Raw genomic sequence first — 17,764 nt, forward strand, 5'->3', positions numbered from 1 at the left:
GAAGACATTATTGAAGGCACCATGATGCACTATTGAAGGCCCTTATGTTGTAACCTTAAGAAACTTGTGTGGGTGACATGAAGAGCAGTGGACACACCTTCTGAGAAGACAAGGTTGTCATTGATGAAGTGATTTGGAGAAGGCATTGCTGAAGATTGACAGGGCTCGTTGAAGAAGATATTGGGAGCTGTTAAGAATCATTAAACTTATCTTGACAAATTGAAGCAGTGGGTTGGAGCCCTAGAGGATAGGAGTCCTCAAGAAGACCAAGTTGGTGCCTGTACCAGAGATAGGCTTGGAGCCTCAAAGTGACAAGGTTGGAGCCTTGGGAAGATAAGGTTGGAGCCCTAGAGGTCGGAGCTTCGTGAAGTCCAATTCGGTGCTTGGCAAAGTACAGGTTGGTGCTTGGAAGGATTGAAGATTGGTGTCTTCATTTAGGGTTGGAGCCCTACACTATATTGTATTGGATTTATTGTAAAGAAGAGATTAATAAAAGTATTTATTCTTATTGTTCATTTTTGTGTTCTAAATATAAGTAATCTAACTGGTAAAAATTACAATTGAAAAGAAACACTGATTCAACCCCCTCTCAGTATTTCCAATAAAGGTATGCCTTGTCATTTGGTAATTGAGTATTGTAGTTTGCTTATCATGGACACTTATGGGCATGGATTAATGGGGGGATTCGGCAGAAAGAATGGGCTAGGTCTGTGCTCGTCGCCCAGATCCCTTTTGGATATTAACCTTGGATTCTAGTCCCATGAGATCTCTTTTACTTTCCATTTGACTCTAAGGATGGTATTTCACGGGAAACTCTTATTTTGGTTATTTGTCCCGTTCCCTTATTCGCATATATTACCCCCTTTCCACTCATTATTACCCCATTCATCATTTCTCCCACCTGGTTCCACATTCCTCCACTGGGTCCACATAGGGTTAGATTTCCCCTTCCCCTGGCCCACACTTTGGGTTAGGCCAGGAATGATGCCCTAGAGGTTGATGCAGCTAAAAGGAAAAATAAAAGCACAATTGGCCACATTCAATAGGAAAACATACCACAAAATGCAAAAGATGGTTGGGACAAACACATTTAGCACGTGGGCAAAAGCCAATACATGAGCTCTACCCCATCATCATGGCTATCACCCTGGTTCCTACAGGTTCTATGAGCCTCCTTCATCATATAGGAACCCATGATTGTCCCAACCCCTGGTGGCCCGTGGGCAATGAACCGCCCTACCTTAAAAAGTGGTATTCATTACTATATCTTACACATCATGCTCTAAGCCCTTGAGCCCCACGCAATTAATCAAAGAAAAATCATAAAATGGCAAAATACATATAAATATGGGTGGAAAAATCAAGGCCAGGGCACCTCATGTACCACAATTGCTCCCTCCTATACATTATAAACTCAAGTGTGTGTTTTTTTTGGTAGCATCGGTTGTGCTCGAGCCATGAAAATTGGTGGAGAGGCTAAGGCACATGAGTTTTAAAGAACCTAGGAACCATTTGGTGAAATTCCACTTGGATTGTATTTTATTAAAATAATTATATTTTTAATGGGGTTCCTAAGTTTAAACTTAGGAAAATTAAAATATTAATGGGTATTAATCAAATATGGGTGAGAATGATCTAGAAGGCGGATCAAGTCAAGTTCTAATCTTTAGTCATTGATTAGAGACTTAATCTCGACCATTGAAGTCTTAACGAGAAAAGTATAAGGAGGCTTGGGGTTCATTTAGAAAGACACATCGAGGGAACGAATTGATCTGGAGTTCGATTTCTGGGGCTAGGAAGTTGAGATTTCGAACTAGGTGATCATTCTGTAGCAAAGGGGCAGGGATAGTTCGCAAGTACTGACAGAGAGGTGGGGAGAAGCTAGTGGAGGCAGTGCAACAGCTAGGAAGACTGACGCTGGGCCAATTTGGGCCCATGCAAGCCTGATGCAGAGCCAGAAGCGTCAGAGAAGAAGTTGAAGCTGCCCTCATGCAGAAAGCCGGAACTACCGGAACAACTGGGAAGGTTGACGCAAGAGGTAGAAGAGATAGTGCAGAGCTGATGCAAAGCCTATAAGGTTGACGTAGGGCCAACGTAGAGATAGCCGAGGTTACGTAGTTTTGCTGCCGGATCAGCCGAAATCTGCCAGGTGAAGTGAGGTAAAACTGACTTAGTTTTTCCACCATTGTATTTTCTCTGTCACTGGATTTTTGGGAGGGCATCCAACATTTGTACTCAGAATTATTGCTTAATAATAGAAAACCCTCAGAGTTGCTGCACTGGTTTTCCCGCATTGGGTTTTTCCAGGGACTATTTTGTCCAAAAATAACTGTCCTATGTATCTTGTTCTTTGCTCAGTTTTCTGTTTCATGTAATCAAATATTAAAGTAGTGTAGGCTACAAAAGTAATTTGCTTCAATATTAAGAGAATAACTTGATAATGTATATTAAAATCAAGTAGGAAGTAAATTCAGTTTTTGGTGGATTAGGGGTTCCTTACACTAGGAATTTTCGCAGTGTGGGCTTCCCTTTTATTAGCTACCCTTGTACCCCAGCATGTGGCCCAGGGCTGCCCTTTCTCATCCCCTACTTCATTCACCTATTTGTCACATGCCACCACCTAATACGATACTTGGTTAACCCCATTTGGATTTTGGGAGACATTGGCACATCCTGAAGCCCGTTATGAAAGGGCAAGCCATTATGAAGTCCCCACCTATGGTCCATGGTTGGTAAGCTCATTTACTCAATTTCCCTAATGACTTGTTGTACTGGAAGGCTAGGGGACACATTGGATCTTATGCAGGATTGCAGATGGTTTCCATCTTGGGTTTGGTCTCCCTATACAGGCCCCTAATCCTCCAGAGGGCTACATCGACACATGTAGGGTGTGTGATGAGAGCCATGGGCCTCCACAGTAGTAGACAACACTCCATGATCCCCCGAGGATGATCAGAGGTGCTCGAGATACTCTCATTGGACGAGGATGATGCACCTGGTTCACCTTTGCCCAACTGGCCCCAGAGATATACCATGCACTTGGAAATTGACCCATGACTTGTAGGATGATGTGGCATCCCCTACACCATCATCATAGCCCTTATAGATGATCTAAAGGCATCCTCGACTCATTTGGAGACCCATGAGGTTATGATTGTGTCCCCATGTTATAGACATTTTTGTGCCTTACGGCATGAAGCATGAAATGTCAATAATCTGAGGGATCCAAAGTCCCTAAACATGTTGTTCCTACCCCTAGAGGAACAAGGTCAGCAAACCACAGCACTAAATATCAGTTCTCCACCTGAAAACACTCAAAAACAAGCTAACTCTGGATCATGTCAACTGCTCCACTGAGCATCTGCGCTGAATGTCAACTGCTCCACTCTGTACCTGTGCTGAATGTCAACTCCAATGAAGGCTACCTGCGCTGGGCGAGTTTGGCCAAGTGGCACAGTCATTCCTCAATGTGTCAAATGCCCAGGAAGCTTCCAAAATGACACTTGGATCAGGGAATTCGCCTTGTGATGAGTAAGAGGATCTAGATCTCCAAGTGGAAGCAAGAACCTCCAAGTGGACTCAAGAACTGAAGAATAACTGAAGTGGGAGAGGACACTAGTCAGCTCCATGCCAAGCTCAAGCTGACTCATCCTTTCTCCAAAACTCCTATATATAGAGCTCTCTCATGAGGTCTATGGAGGCTGGAATCTTGTGAATGTAAGGAAGTGCTGTTGGTTTGAGTATAGAACTATTGGGTTATTTGCTTGAAGGAGGTGAAGAGGAGATTTCTTTCTGCTGGGAGGTGTTGCTGGATTGGGCCTCTTATGGTTGTAACACTCTCAGAACTTTACTTCTTCCATTAATAAAGCATTTGAGGTTCTTCTATATGCATGTGTCTCAATGGCGTATTGATGCTTGTATATTTGATTTATTCTAATCCTTGAATCAATTATGGATGTATACTTCTTGTAGTTTCCCTTCCTTGTGATTTTGCAGGATCTTCGTGTAGCTGGGCCAGTGAAAGAGCAAGGAGTTGGGAGCAAGCAGCAAAGAGGGAAGATTGGATCAATCATTAGCGGAAGATAACGGTTATTGGATCTCTTCCTCCTCTCTCTTACATCTCATAAAGAAATAATCTTGAATAGCTTTGCATTCGGTTGTTGCTGAGGTACTATCACCCTTAGAGTGGGATAGGGTCATTCCGTATTGGATACTTTTCCCAACTACAAATTGGCGACTCCACTGGGGATCGTATCTTGTTGGTTGTTTGTGTTTTTGCTATTCATTTCATAAACAAAGGGAGTACCGAATCGAACTGCATTTGGATCTTTCAAATGCAAAGTAGAGGGCAGCTACTCTAGCTCAGTTTCTGGGCATGTTTATGATTTGAAGAGCTGATCCACAAGGACTCTAAATAGCTCTTAGTGATAGCTTTTCATCCTCCTTTTCATCCCTTAGTGTGTACTTGACTGATAGCTTCTGATTTGGCCAAAAACTGTGAATTTTTGAGCAATCTGTGACCCGGAAACCAAGAGAAACGAAAGTTTCGTTCTTCAGTGCAGGCTGTGTGAAGGCTGTCTGCATTTCAGCGCAGTTCCCGAAGGGGCTACCTGCGCTGAATGTCAAACTGACAGTGTACCACCTGCGCTGAACCAGTCTTGCCTTGTGCTACTGGGGTTCCCTGCTGTTTCTTGCCCTGTTTTCACTCTTGTTTTTGCAGCCTGTTACCAGTTAATGTACCTATCTGAAACCAACTTTCCTTGCCACTATTCCGCCTCGGTTGTATAAAGAAACTGTGTTTGTTCTTTGTGTATTTCTTGTATCATTTACAGTTTCCCATAACGAAAGTGAACTAGTCTTGCTGTGGCCTCTTAGATCTAGACCTGTGATAAAGTGTCGTTTTGATCTTAAGAGTTAGTTTATTTGCTGTTCATAGCTGATTGAGCTTTTGCTTTCGTCATATGGTTTGAATTTATATATTTCTAGTGTCGAAACAAGTAAATCTTAAGGTGTCTTTTGATTTTGGACAAGCTTGTTTGCTTTCACTTGAAATTGAATTCAAAGTTATACAACAGCTTTCTTTTTGTATTGCACAAACATTAAGAAAGAGAAAAGAAATACCTGCATTTTGCATTTTGCATTTGATAAGTTTGTATGTTGATTTAGGGAAAAAGTGCATTAGTGTGTGCTCTTTGATCTGTGTGAAAAGATGTTGTCTTTCTTTTCCCTCAGTAGTTAAGATTTTCATAAGTCGAAAAGATTGAAAAAGCTTGCTTCTCATCTTAGACTGCATTTAGGAATTTGTATCAAACGTTTCGTGGTGAACCTTGAAAGGCAAACTTTAAAAAGATCAACTTAAAATATACTGAATGAACCTAACAACGCTTTGAAACATAACGCAAACACATAGAGGTCTAAGCTAGAGACGTGTTCCGGCGTCGTTAAACGTAGTGACTGTCGATCTCGACGAAGGTGGGTGATTCCTCCTGAGAGTCGGTGGCACTAATACGGACTTGTGCTCCCACGTACCGTCGCGTATATATTGGGAGACCCCTATAGGCATATATCTTTTATCCATAGGAAGCCGTGTCGGCCGCCTTACTGATCGCAATGCAGTGAACACAACATTCACGAAGATCGACCACCCGTACCGTAAAACGTATTCTGTGGTTTTGCGAAAGGTTTGGCACACCCTCTGCCTAGATCTCCAGAGTAGTTTCTTTTGGCCTTTTTCAAACTCTATAACTGAAAAAGTCCAACCGAGCATTTGTCACGTCGGGCTCGTTAATACATCGAAGGAGACTAGAGTCATCTTTAGCTTTTTCTCGACTCTTTAAAACTGAAAAAGCAAGTTGTGTCTAAAGCGTCGTTATAAAATTTATTTTAAGCGGAATAATCATCACCTTTCCCTCGTTGATCTCCGAAGTTAGTCCACCACAAGTGGAAGTTCCTGTAGAATCGCTAAGAAATCTTTTGGATAGACTAGATATGTCTGAACAACCGTCGACATCTAGGACTGTGTCGTCCGACACAGCAGCAGCAGAGCCTCCTGCTACTTCTCCAACGATGTTCGCTGGTATACCATCTGTCCCGGCAAATTGTCAACAACAAGCCGGAGTCTAATCAGGGACAACGACATGGTTAGTTCCTATTTCTTCATCCGGATTATCATCTGGTATTTCTAATGTTGAAACTCAACAAATTGATCCAATGTGTCTTCAAAGGCCAATTTACCCTTTAAGTACTGGATTTCCACCATATGGAGGGCAGTATGCTCTTTCATTGTTCCCTCCCAGAGAACAACCATATGGGAGTTTACAACAAAGTTCAGGTCAAACTGGAATTACATCCAGCGGTTGGGTACCAATACTGCCTCAACAACCAGGGGTTGTATATTCAATGCAACCAGTACACCCTGTGTCGAATATTCCCACCATACCTGCTATAGTGAATGCGTCGCAAGTACAAGCTCTACCTGTTGTATGTCGACCCCAAGTTTCTCAGGTTGCAATACAACAACATCTTGTCTCAATGACTCAATCACAACCTCAGGTTAGTGCCTCCTTATTTGGAGCGACTCAGGCTCAAACAAGTACTATGACTCCTCATCTTGGTCAATCATCCAGTATTGGTCAACAACAAATGGTCCAACAACCAGAGCTGGTTCAATCTCAACAAACGCCATTCCAGCAATCATATCAAGGACCTGAGTAACAAGTCTTTGTAAGTAATGGGCAACCATCCTATAATGGTTATGCCCATCAACCTTGTCAAAGTTGTCAGCATTATGCTGGTCTGCAAAGACCCATTTCTCAGGCGATACCATCTTATCCTGGATATGCTTCGCCTAACCTGAACCAACAGTTGCCCTTTGTAGCAACTCTAGAACTACCAGATCTAAACCGGCTGACGAATGATCCAATTGCTTATGCCCCTTGGTGGCCGGCGATTCCGCATAAACTTCCGTCAGACATTCCTAAATTTAATGGAAATCCGGAGGAAGATCCGTCGAATCATGTGATGACATTCCATCTATGGTGTTCATCAAACACCCTGAATGATGATTCGATACGACTTCGCCTCTTTCAGAGGACGTTAACGGGTCCAGCGGCAAAATGGTACATTGAATTGCCTAGAGCTTCGTTCGACAACTTCAGTACCTTAGCCACAACCTTTTTAACCCATTTTCAATTACCAATAAGGTATGAAACGGGAACAGAACTCCTTACCAACTTCAAACAGACGACTGCCACCCACATATCTGATCATATACATGAGTGGCGACGCCGTCGTAGGATGGTAAAAACGTACGTTCCCGATCAGCTATTAGCTGAATGGTTTATCAATTCATTACTTCCTGCCATCACGGAAGATGTGGCAAAGGGGGGAGTCGTAACGGAAGAGCAGGTTATCGCTCGTGCGCAATATCTGGACTTGGTCTATACTCAGTCCGGCACGCTCTACGACAAAATACCTGACGCCCCTAGACCGGAATTCTCAATTCCTCCTCCTCCTAAATCAAACAATGACTCTCACGCCGACGATGGCGTGATTAGAAAACACAAAATTTCTAATCAAAATGCAAATGAAAAACTTCTTGCCTCAGAAGTAAATGCCATGTCGACCGACAAGGGCAAACAACTGAGGTAGCCAGGGGGCAAGAAGAAAAAGACAGGGAGAAAAAGGAAACCCCCGGCAGGGTGTCATATATGCGATGAGGATCATTGGACGAAAGATTGTCCACATATAGCTGAAGTTAAGAAACTCTTTAAGAGTTCAAAAACCCCAGCAGTATTGACTGATCCGTTTCCTAATCAAGGTCAAAATCTGGTTGCTAATCAAAATGCTTCCCGATCCCAAGTGCTTATGTTGTCTACCTCAAAGCAGCAAAATAATGCTTTGATGAGGAATAAGGATTACAGGAATCCAAAGCTGTCGAACAACAAGGCTAACGAACAACCTAGTAGTTCGACAACAACTTTGACCGAAGTTGTGCCACCCGTCGTCCCTGAGCCAATAATAAAGTCGCAAAAGGGAGCAGTACACAAATCGACATTTAATCCTTGTGCGGAAATAGCACAGATAGAGGACCTGGCCCAATCGCCGTCCGTTATGTCGACACTTGAGGTACCGCAAAATTGCTTCTCCCAAGAACAAGCTTTATTATCAGCAATAGGTGGAATTGACCCAATGGATTCCAATCTTGTTGCCTTTGATCATAAAGGATATGACCCTCAGTTACCAGCTCAACTAGCTTTCCTTATTCAAGTGAAAGCCCTCAACAAAACTGTTCATCGAACAATTATTGATGAGGGGGCATCTACATGTCTTATGTCGATGAGTTGCTGGAAAGATTTAGGCTCACCACCCCTGTCGAAATCATCAACGACGTTAAAAGCATTTGATGGACGATCATACACTCCATACGGGATTTTAAGTAACTTGCAAGTTGAACTGGGGGGCAAAACAGTAGGAATTGATGTTGAAGTAATTGATGGAAACCTCGATTACAACATCCTACTCGGAAGACCATGGATCTATGCCATGGCCGCAGTTGTGTCGACCTACTTCAGGAAGATTGTATTTCCCTTCCAAGGAGGAATTACAATCGTCGACCAACAAACTTTTCTCCACAACAGTTCACAAGTTACGGGAAGCATTCCAATGATCCATGGAAGGAATCATTCGCTCCAAAATATCGGAGTAGGTCTCCTAAAAGACCCTGCCTTAATGGGTACTTTTGCCCTACCGCCCCCAAGTAATCTGGCGGAAGTGGCCACAGTGGAATATGAAACCTTCTATGTCTGATGGATTTGGACTCTGAGGACGGTTCTAATCTTGTGTCAACCTCATTAAAAAATGAAACAAATCCCCGAGGAAAACCTTCATTCCAACCACAGAGTTAAATGCAATGAAGCTTGGGGGGCGTGCACCTCGATTTGCATTATTATGCTGGGGGCATGCAAACTTGTCACCGAGCAGTTTTAGCACATAGTTCATGCTTGTTAAAAAATAAACATAAGAATGAGCAGTGTTTTGGCGCATTCAAGCTCTTTAAAAAATGAACCCAGTACCGGTAAATAACCATTGTGATCGTAAATTTATTAGCCATAAAAAGCCTTGGTCGTGTTTGCACCCGCCACCTCCATTTCATTTGGCCGATCGTTCACCTCCATATGATTGTTTACCCATTTTGAGGAACAGCTGCGAAGAGTGATTTCACCCAGCCATCCTTGTGACACTGCCGTGATTGGAAAATTCCAACCTGTACCTGGAATCAGCTGCTATCCCTGTTCATCACTCGTTCCTCAAAAGACGAGTCTTCTTTAAGCTCTTTTCAACTGACTCGTAAAATATGAAAAGATTGCCGAGTTTTGGCCTTCCAGCTCGTTAAACGACCGGAAGAGCTATCCCTCCTCTAGATTTTAATCTTTTTGGACCTGAGGGATTATTGCACAAAAAGATCGAGAGCTTGTTTTGTTCGGCTCGTTAAAACTATCGAAAACTCATCCCTTCTGTATTGTTTTATACTTTTTCGGACTTAAGGGATTAGATGACGAAAAAGGAATTTTGGAGTTAACTTTATGTACCTTTTCAGACTCTCTAAAAATGAAAAGGACCGAGTTTTCCTTGTCGTTAGACTCGTTAAAATGATTAAATAGCGACAAACTTGTCTTTAGATGAGAACGAGTTTCCCTATCGCTAGGCTCGTTAAAACATAGCGATGGGCTTGCCCGAAGGGCAGGTTATAGAACAAGCATATGTTATCCTCCTCAAGCTTGACAAAAATAAAGAGGTACTGGTCAGAAATGACTGGGGAAAAATTGGGAGAACCTCAAAGCTTTAATGGTAGCAAGTCGCTCTTGAACATGACACTTTGTCCTCTGTATCACATCGGGTTGGGTTGTTTCATTCACCGGTCTCATCACCATGGTCCTCGCCAAACCATCCACATTTGGGGTAATGCTACCGATCCATCACATCAGTGTCGTTATATGTTCAAGAGATGTTCAGAAAGAGTCAACCGTGTCCCATCCACTGCCATACATTATCCTTCATCCACCCATGATCGCCACCCTGAATCATATCTCACAGATTGTTTTCACCTCCACTAAAATCATTAGCTCCGTTCCGTGTCACTGATGTGGGATTCATTAAGGCCCTCCTTTGACGGATCGCTTCTTGTCGACTTCAACTCATTATCCAAGAAGTTGATCTAGGAACAACCCCCCCCAGTACTTTGAAGCTTGCATGCCTCAATGGCAAGTTTGTCACTTCCGGCGACAGGTATACATCAATGACCTTCGACCAGAAGATTTTGCGTGGTGTTCGACGCCAAGTCCTTTATTCACACCACGTGAATTGTACTGCAGTACCTTGAGGGTCATTGTCATTATTGGTGATTCCTCTCGCGCTTGTTAACGGTTTACATTATTGACCGGTAATCAAGCGATGTCTTTCCATGTTCGACTTCAGCGCAATTCTCACATGGATCGACTTGTACTTAGAGTGAAGATCGAACGAGTTTGAAGACCCTGGATCTAGTTTCATCCATCCGGGCTGCGATATATATTCAGGAAATATAAAGACATTTGATATGTACATCATTACAGCAGATGATCATCCTACTCAAAGGATGATAATTTCAGCAGAGAATTATCAGTCTACCATCAGACGGTCGTCTGTTATATGTACCAAAATGAATTTATAAAGCTGAGCATGGGAATGCCCGCCTCAGCTAGATCATGAAAGCAGAATGAAAAATAATGTATTGTATTGTATTTATTACAGGTCACCTCTCAGCGATTGAATGAACTTCGGATCCTCCTGATAAAGCATTTCACCCGATAAACGACCTCATACTTTAGGGGGCAATTGTTATAGACATTTTTGTGCCTTACAGCATGAAGCATGAAATGTCAATAATCCGAGGGATCCAAAGTCCCTAAACATGTTGTTCCTACCCCTAGAGGAACAAGGTCAGCAAACCACAGCACTAAATATCAATTCTCCACCTGAAAACACTCAAAAACAAGCTAATTCTGGATCATGTCAACTGCTCCACTGAGCATCTGCGCTGAATGTCAACTGCTCCACTCTGTACCTGCGCTGAATGTCAACTCCAATGAAGGCTACCTGCGCTGGGCGAGTTTGGCCAAGTGGCACAGTCATTCCTCAATGTGTCAAATGCCCAGGAAGCTTCCAAAATGACACTTGGATCAGGGAATTCGCCTTGTGATGAGTAAGAGGATCTAGATCTCCAAGTGGAAGCAAGAACCTCCAAGTGGACTCAAGAACTGAAGAATAACTGAAGTGGGAGAGGACACTAGTCAACTCCATGCCAAGCTCAAGCTGACTCATCCTTTCTCCAAAACTCCTATATATAGAGCTCTCTCATGAGGTCTATGGAGGCTGGAATCTTGTGAATGTAAGGAAGTGCTGTTGGTTTGAGTATAGAACTATTGGGTGATTTGCTTGAAGGAGGTGAAGAGGAGATTTCTTTCTGCTGGGAGGTGTTGCTGGATTGGGCCTCTTATGGTTGTAACACTCTCAGAACTTTACTTCTTCCATTAATAAAGCATTTGAGGTTCTTCTATATGCATGTGTCTCAATGGCGTATTGATGCTTGTATATTTGATTTATTCTAATCCTTGAATCAATTATGGATGTATACTTCTTGTAGTTTCCCTTCCTTGTGCTTTTGCAGGATCTTCGTGTAGCTGGGTCAATGAAAGAGCAAGGAGTTGGGAGCAAGCAGCAAAGAGGGAAGATTGGATCAATCATTAGCGGAAGATAACGGTTAGTGGATCTCTTCCTCCTCTCTCTTACATCTCATAAAGAAATAATCTTGAATAGCTTTGCATTCGGTTGTTGCTGAGGTACTATCACCCTTAGAGTGGGATAGGGTCATTCCGTATTGGATACTTTTCCCAACTACACCCCACACCCATTGAGAGCACCACAGGTTTATTGTTTGGAGAACAAGGGGCCAACCCCTTGTCCATCACTTTTGAGGGTCCTACTCTTCATTATGGCACCCATGGACCTCATTAGGCCTCTTAGAGGGCCCTACGACATGCATAGATTATTATTTGACCTCTTGAGAGGCTTATTCTTTCATTTGTGAGCTAGTTTGGTGGGCTTGTCACCAAAAGTTAGATTATTAGAACATTATTTTATTTTTGGGGCTTATGTAGGCCAAGGAGGCTAATTCAAACTCCTCATTAGTGTATAAATACAAGTGAGATGAGTTCATTTTCTCATCATCACTTTGGATTGGATCTCTTCTCTCTCTTGAGAATTTCATACTTTTTCTTAGTGGATGAATTGGAGCTTTATGGATGAATTTTGATGTGTGGATTTGGTCTATCTTATCTTGGAGCTTCTCTCTTGTCAAATTGTGGATGGTTGGATATATTCTATTACATGTAAGTACATGCTTTTAATGTTATTCTTGTTTTACTTTGTCATATACATTGGACTAGGATTTTCGCTATTCTTAGGGCTAATTGTTGCATGCATTTACTGCTTAAATTGTGGAATTTTGTCTCTATTGTAGCATCTCTCAATGTATGGGCCATGTAATGTGAATGAAATCTCCTAGGGGTAATTCTATCAACGAATTGATCTTGATAAGCCATCACCTTTTGCACATCGAAGTATAAAAACTGCAAGATTGTTTCTCTTTGACCTAGAAGGCTAGTGAAGTAGTCTTGAGGCCTCATTGACTAAGAACCAAAGGTCCTCACTCATATTCATCATAGACTCCATTCTCCCATGACTAAGGCACTGATCTACCAAAAGGTGGTCACCTTAAATCAACTTCTTTCACCTTTACTGGGTCTAGCCAAGTTGGATCAGCTAGGGCATCATTTTACCAGTGAACTAGCCCTCCAAAAATTTCAATCTCCTATCCCCTCCTGCGCTGGTGTTTCCTCAAGATATCCACCAAATTTGAGGCCATTTCGACGGTGGAGTTGTGAGGAAAGCCAAACCGTAGCTTCGAGATTAAACTTTGCCCTAGCATCCCCAAAGGCTAGTACCTTATTGGATAATTCGACACCTTTAAGTGAATATTCTTTCTTTGAACCTTTCCCCTACCTTGTCTAGGCTAAGGGCATCATTGGTTGCTAAACTCCTTCCTCCTGACCTAGACTGGGTCCACTTTGGTCCTGTTCCTTTGGAAAGGCAATTCTTCAAGAACCATTCGGGGTACCAATTTCAACAAGGATTTCAGGGATTGGGAAACTCCTTCACAAGTCATATCCCATAAACCTAACCCTCAAAATCCTCTCATTCCTTTCCTAGAAGACACTGTACCTTGCTTAGAAAGAAAGCAAGCTCTATCCTTCAACCTCTTTTGCGAAGGGAATCGTTTGGGTGTGACTCCATAATATATCGAGTCTCCTCCCATTGGTGAAAGTTCGTAAATAGTAGAGAGCATTAGTCGAGGTGACAATGGGCTAAGTCTCCATTTGTTGCCCTTGGCCTAGCATTTGCCCTTTAGGTCCCCTGCTAGTTTGAGCGGTAACATGCCCTACTGTTCCTATGAAATTCATGGTAATGTTAAATTCTTAAAGTATACGTGGCATTGTCCTTTTACTTAATCTTTTAACGTTACCATGAAATGATTCGGGATGTTTGAGAGTGGTTCTGAACTAATTGGGTTTCATATGGAGAAAATAGAATTTTAGACCCCACTCAAAATCCAACAGACTTGACATTTTTTTTACGATTTCAGGATTGGGGGGATTGCAACATTACCATTGAATTTTGTCATGTACAAGGGTATGGAAATAATATTTAATCAGGGGCGCCAAGCCCTCTATGTACCGTGATGTTAGTGGCATTGGTTGTCAAACTCCTCTATCACGGTCCTACTAAAATTGTAGCTATCACTCAAACAAAATCTTGAATTGACATGCTAAGCATTTCCCATCTTATTTTAATACTTTGAGGGATAAAGATTGCAATATAGGCAAAATTTTTGATGATATGTAGGTATTTGTTGTAGCATTATTTTTTTTGGATGCTAGAGGCCATCTAGGCCTTGTTTTTTGATGTATTTTTGGTTCAGAGATGGATTGCACTTGGTATTACTTTGGATATGTGCATCCTTACATGCTATATAAATGAGAACTTTTGCTTAGTTGCGTATAAATGGGTTGGATTCATATGGATGCACATGAATATATATGTTTTTCTTCAAAATTTGAATATTTTATGTGTTTATGGTTGACCATTTTTTTGGTCCATTTTTTTTACTGATTCTGGTCCGGTTCTGACCGGTTCCTGGTCCGGGGGGTCTATCAGTTCAATGAGCAGTCTGGTTGTGATAACATTGTTTGCAAGGGTGACCTTGCCCTGCACAGCCCAGAGAGCAGAATAAGTCTCCTGGTAATTTCCAGGAATAAACTTGTGAGTCTGTGACTATTCTAAAGGTAAAATGATACAACAAATTCGATAATGAAATGTGGTTCAGAGTGAGGACAGTGCTCCCCATAGAAACTTCAGCATCCATACCTTGTGGATTTTCTGGAGATAGCAGTATTATCTTTTTCAATAATTCCTTGGGGTCTATGAACAACATTTACAAAGCTACCAAAGGTCATCCTAACATGCATCCAATCCTAACCATTCTCTGAAAAGATGACTAGGTATTAAGGCTTGAGGCAAGCTTGACTGAATCATTATAAAGGAACAGAAATGCCTCCATCCCACAACCTAATGAGTGCAATGTTCAAATTATTTTTGGTTTCACTATTCTTCTTTTGTCAAAGTCCTATTTATGTTTTTACTACTGTTTGTTCCTTCTTGGGTAATTGGCCTTGACTAATTCAGTGATTTGATGTATGATGTGAAGGAGCTTGTGGATTGGGAGCACAAGAGTGTGAATATTGGCAAAATGCATGCTTGTGGGCATGATGCACATGTTACTATGCTTCTTGGAGCTGCCAAATTGCTTCATAAACACAAAGATAAACTTCAGGTGCTTAGCAGGTCTCTATATGTTAATGCGATACACCAGATGCAAGTGATAAATAGTTCAAACTTTAAACTGAATGATGCTCTTCATGTTAACAAATTATATTTACACTTTCAGATGGATTCAAATTTGTTTTCTTACTTGAGATAAAATGTTACGTAGACTATATGCTTTTCATTATGGCCATATATTTACTGTAATTCATTTATTAGACCTACTTAATCTGATGCTTTACATTCTTCACTATAATTTAAATTTGTTTGGTTTTAGTTTTGGATTCTTTCATTTCAAATTGTTTCTTGCTTAAATACAACTGCCCGAATTTTTGAAGGGCACTGTAAGACTTATTTTTCAACCCGCCGAAGAAGGAGGTGGAGGTGCTGCTCACATGATTCGTGAAGGTGCACTTGGAGATGCAGAAGCCATATTTGCTATGCATGTTACACCTAGTCACTCAACTGGGACTATAGCATCAACCCCAGGGCCAATTTTGGCTGGGGCAGGCATTTTTGAAGCTGTTATAGAAGGAAAAGGTGGACATGCAGCTATCCCACACATTACTGCAGATCCAATTGTAGCTACAGCCTTTGCAATTTTGAGCTTGCAGCAAATTGTTTCTCGAGAGAGTGATCCTCTTGACAGTGAAGTATGTATAACTCTTCTGCTGTCTTGTTCTTGGTTGACTAGTTTCTTTCATTTTTAATAGTAGGCTGCAGTATCAATGTTCCCAATTCATCAGGGGTAAATATTAGAGTTTCCCTATGTAACTTTTCATCCTCAATTTTCAGAAAGGTATAATTATATTTGTGTGAGATTATTGATCAATCTATATCAGTTTTCTAGCTTTAGGTTTCAATGATCACTCCATTTAAGAGTTAAGAGGACACCACCCTTCCGAATTCATTAAATTCTAGGTAAAGATTGCTGATAAGAACTAGTGATTGTAAAAGAGTTGGTGGATACTTCACCATATCTATTTGCCACCCTTCTATTATGAGATTTTATTTAACTTGTAGACCATCTTACAGGGCAGAAAATGTAGAGTCTATAACGAAGAATATAACTGTAAAGGAAGAGCATCGACCCTAGAAAAACTTGTAGGCCTATGTAACTTTTCATCCTCAATTTTGAGAAAGGTATAATTATATTTGTGTGAGATTATTGATCAATCTATATCGATTTTCTAGCTTTAGGTTTCAATGATCACTCCATTTAAGAGTTAAGAGGACACCACCCTTCCGAATTCATTAAATTCTAGGTAAAGATTGCTGATAAGAACTAGTGATTGTAAAAGAGTTGGTGGATACTTCACCATATCTGTTTGCCGCCCTTCTATTATGAGATTTTTTTAAACTTGTAGACCATCTTACAGGGCAGAAAATGTAGAGTCTATAACGAAGAATATAACTGTAAAGGAAGAGCATCGACCCTAGAAAAACTCAAGCTGTATGATTGTATCTAATGGTTAAGAGCATGTGATTCCTCCTAAGAGGTCACAGGTTCAAAACTAGAGGGGGGTAGAGTATGTATGCCTTCGTAGACTTAGCAGTTAAATCGCTATGTGGAGGTGGGTCCCTTGTCCCACAAACAAGGGGGTCTCATACACAAATTTGGTGTTTGGCTTGGCCGTGACCTTAAAAATGGATAATAATAATAATAAATACAAGGCAGGAAATGGTACACTCTATAAAAATCGATATAAATGTAAAGGAAAAGCATCCCCTAGAAAGACTTGTAGACCATCTTATAAGGCAGGAAATGGTACAGCCTAGAACAAAGAATCTAACTTTAAAGGAAGAGCATCCCCTCGAAATATGCTGTGAGTTTGGAAGCTGTGAAATTGTTGGCCTGCTCTCATAATCTGTTACAAGCAAGGATAAAAAATGCACCATACTAACAATGCCTATCTTTTGTATTACAATTAATGGAATATGTACAACACTATGAATAAAAGATTATGAAAGAAAGCCATAGATGGAGCTATTTATGGAGCTGCTTCTCTTCCTCCCTAACTTGGTACAAGGCCATTTACTTAGCCTCTACACTTGACCGAGCAACAGAGAATTGTCTTCTACACCAATTGATTTCCGCCCACAAAGATTAAAGATATAATCCTTCATCAACTTTCTTCCATCAATGTCTGTAACCCAATCAACACCACTATAGCCAGTTAGGTCACTATTTGACCACTAGTTCCATCATTTCCTAGCCCTCCAATTACCCTATATCTGAAACCCAACCACCTAGTACCTTGCAGGCATGAGAAGATCTTTCTCATTGTGGACCAATGATGCAAGCTAGGATTTGACAGGAACCTACTAAACTGTTCCTTCCATTGCATGATAGAATTTGGCCTTGTGCAAACCATGGTCAAAGTATGGGGCTTCTGTGCAAATTTCGGCCCCTTTCTTGATCAGGTCTGTAGCACATCTAAGAATTTCTGAGGGTATCACTGTGGCCTATCTTTCTATGTACCAGTAAGCCTAGGGTTTGATCTTGATTGATATCGAGAGATCTGTTTGGCCTTCCAAGGACATTATTTATGTGTTACTGTGGTCACTTCTATTCACATCAGATTTGACAAAGATTCTATTTCTTCCTCTTGGTCTGATTAGAATGTATATGGTAAATGTCTGAGGCAAACAATGATGATTAACACCTTGACTGATTTCTGATGAAAATATTGGACCTATTCTGGGCCCTGAACAATGATCTATTTGCCCAAATTCAAATTACTTCTGTGCATGGCTGAGACCTATTTAAACATCTGAAGCAGGA

General features: G+C 41.4%; 1 protein-coding gene across 1 annotated transcript in view; it reads left to right on the forward strand.

The window, feature by feature from the left end:
- LOC149194950 (IAA-amino acid hydrolase ILR1-like 3) overlaps positions 1-17,764 on the forward strand; it is a 146,964-nt gene that overhangs the window by 66,526 nt on the left and 62,674 nt on the right. Inside the window, exons 2-3 of the mRNA XM_089405194.1 lie at positions 14,864-14,989; positions 15,318-15,632. Of these exons, the coding sequence (XP_089261320.1) occupies positions 14,864-14,989; positions 15,318-15,632 (441 nt within the window). The remainder of the gene's footprint in view (positions 1-14,863; positions 14,990-15,317; positions 15,633-17,764) is intronic.

This window comes from Pinus tabuliformis, chromosome 2_2 (genome assembly GCF_031772625.1).
Source record: "Pinus tabuliformis cultivar Carrire ecotype Pingquan chromosome 2_2, CPIR1, whole genome shotgun sequence".
In the NCBI taxonomy this organism is placed as follows: Eukaryota; Viridiplantae; Streptophyta; class Pinopsida; order Pinales; family Pinaceae; genus Pinus; species Pinus tabuliformis.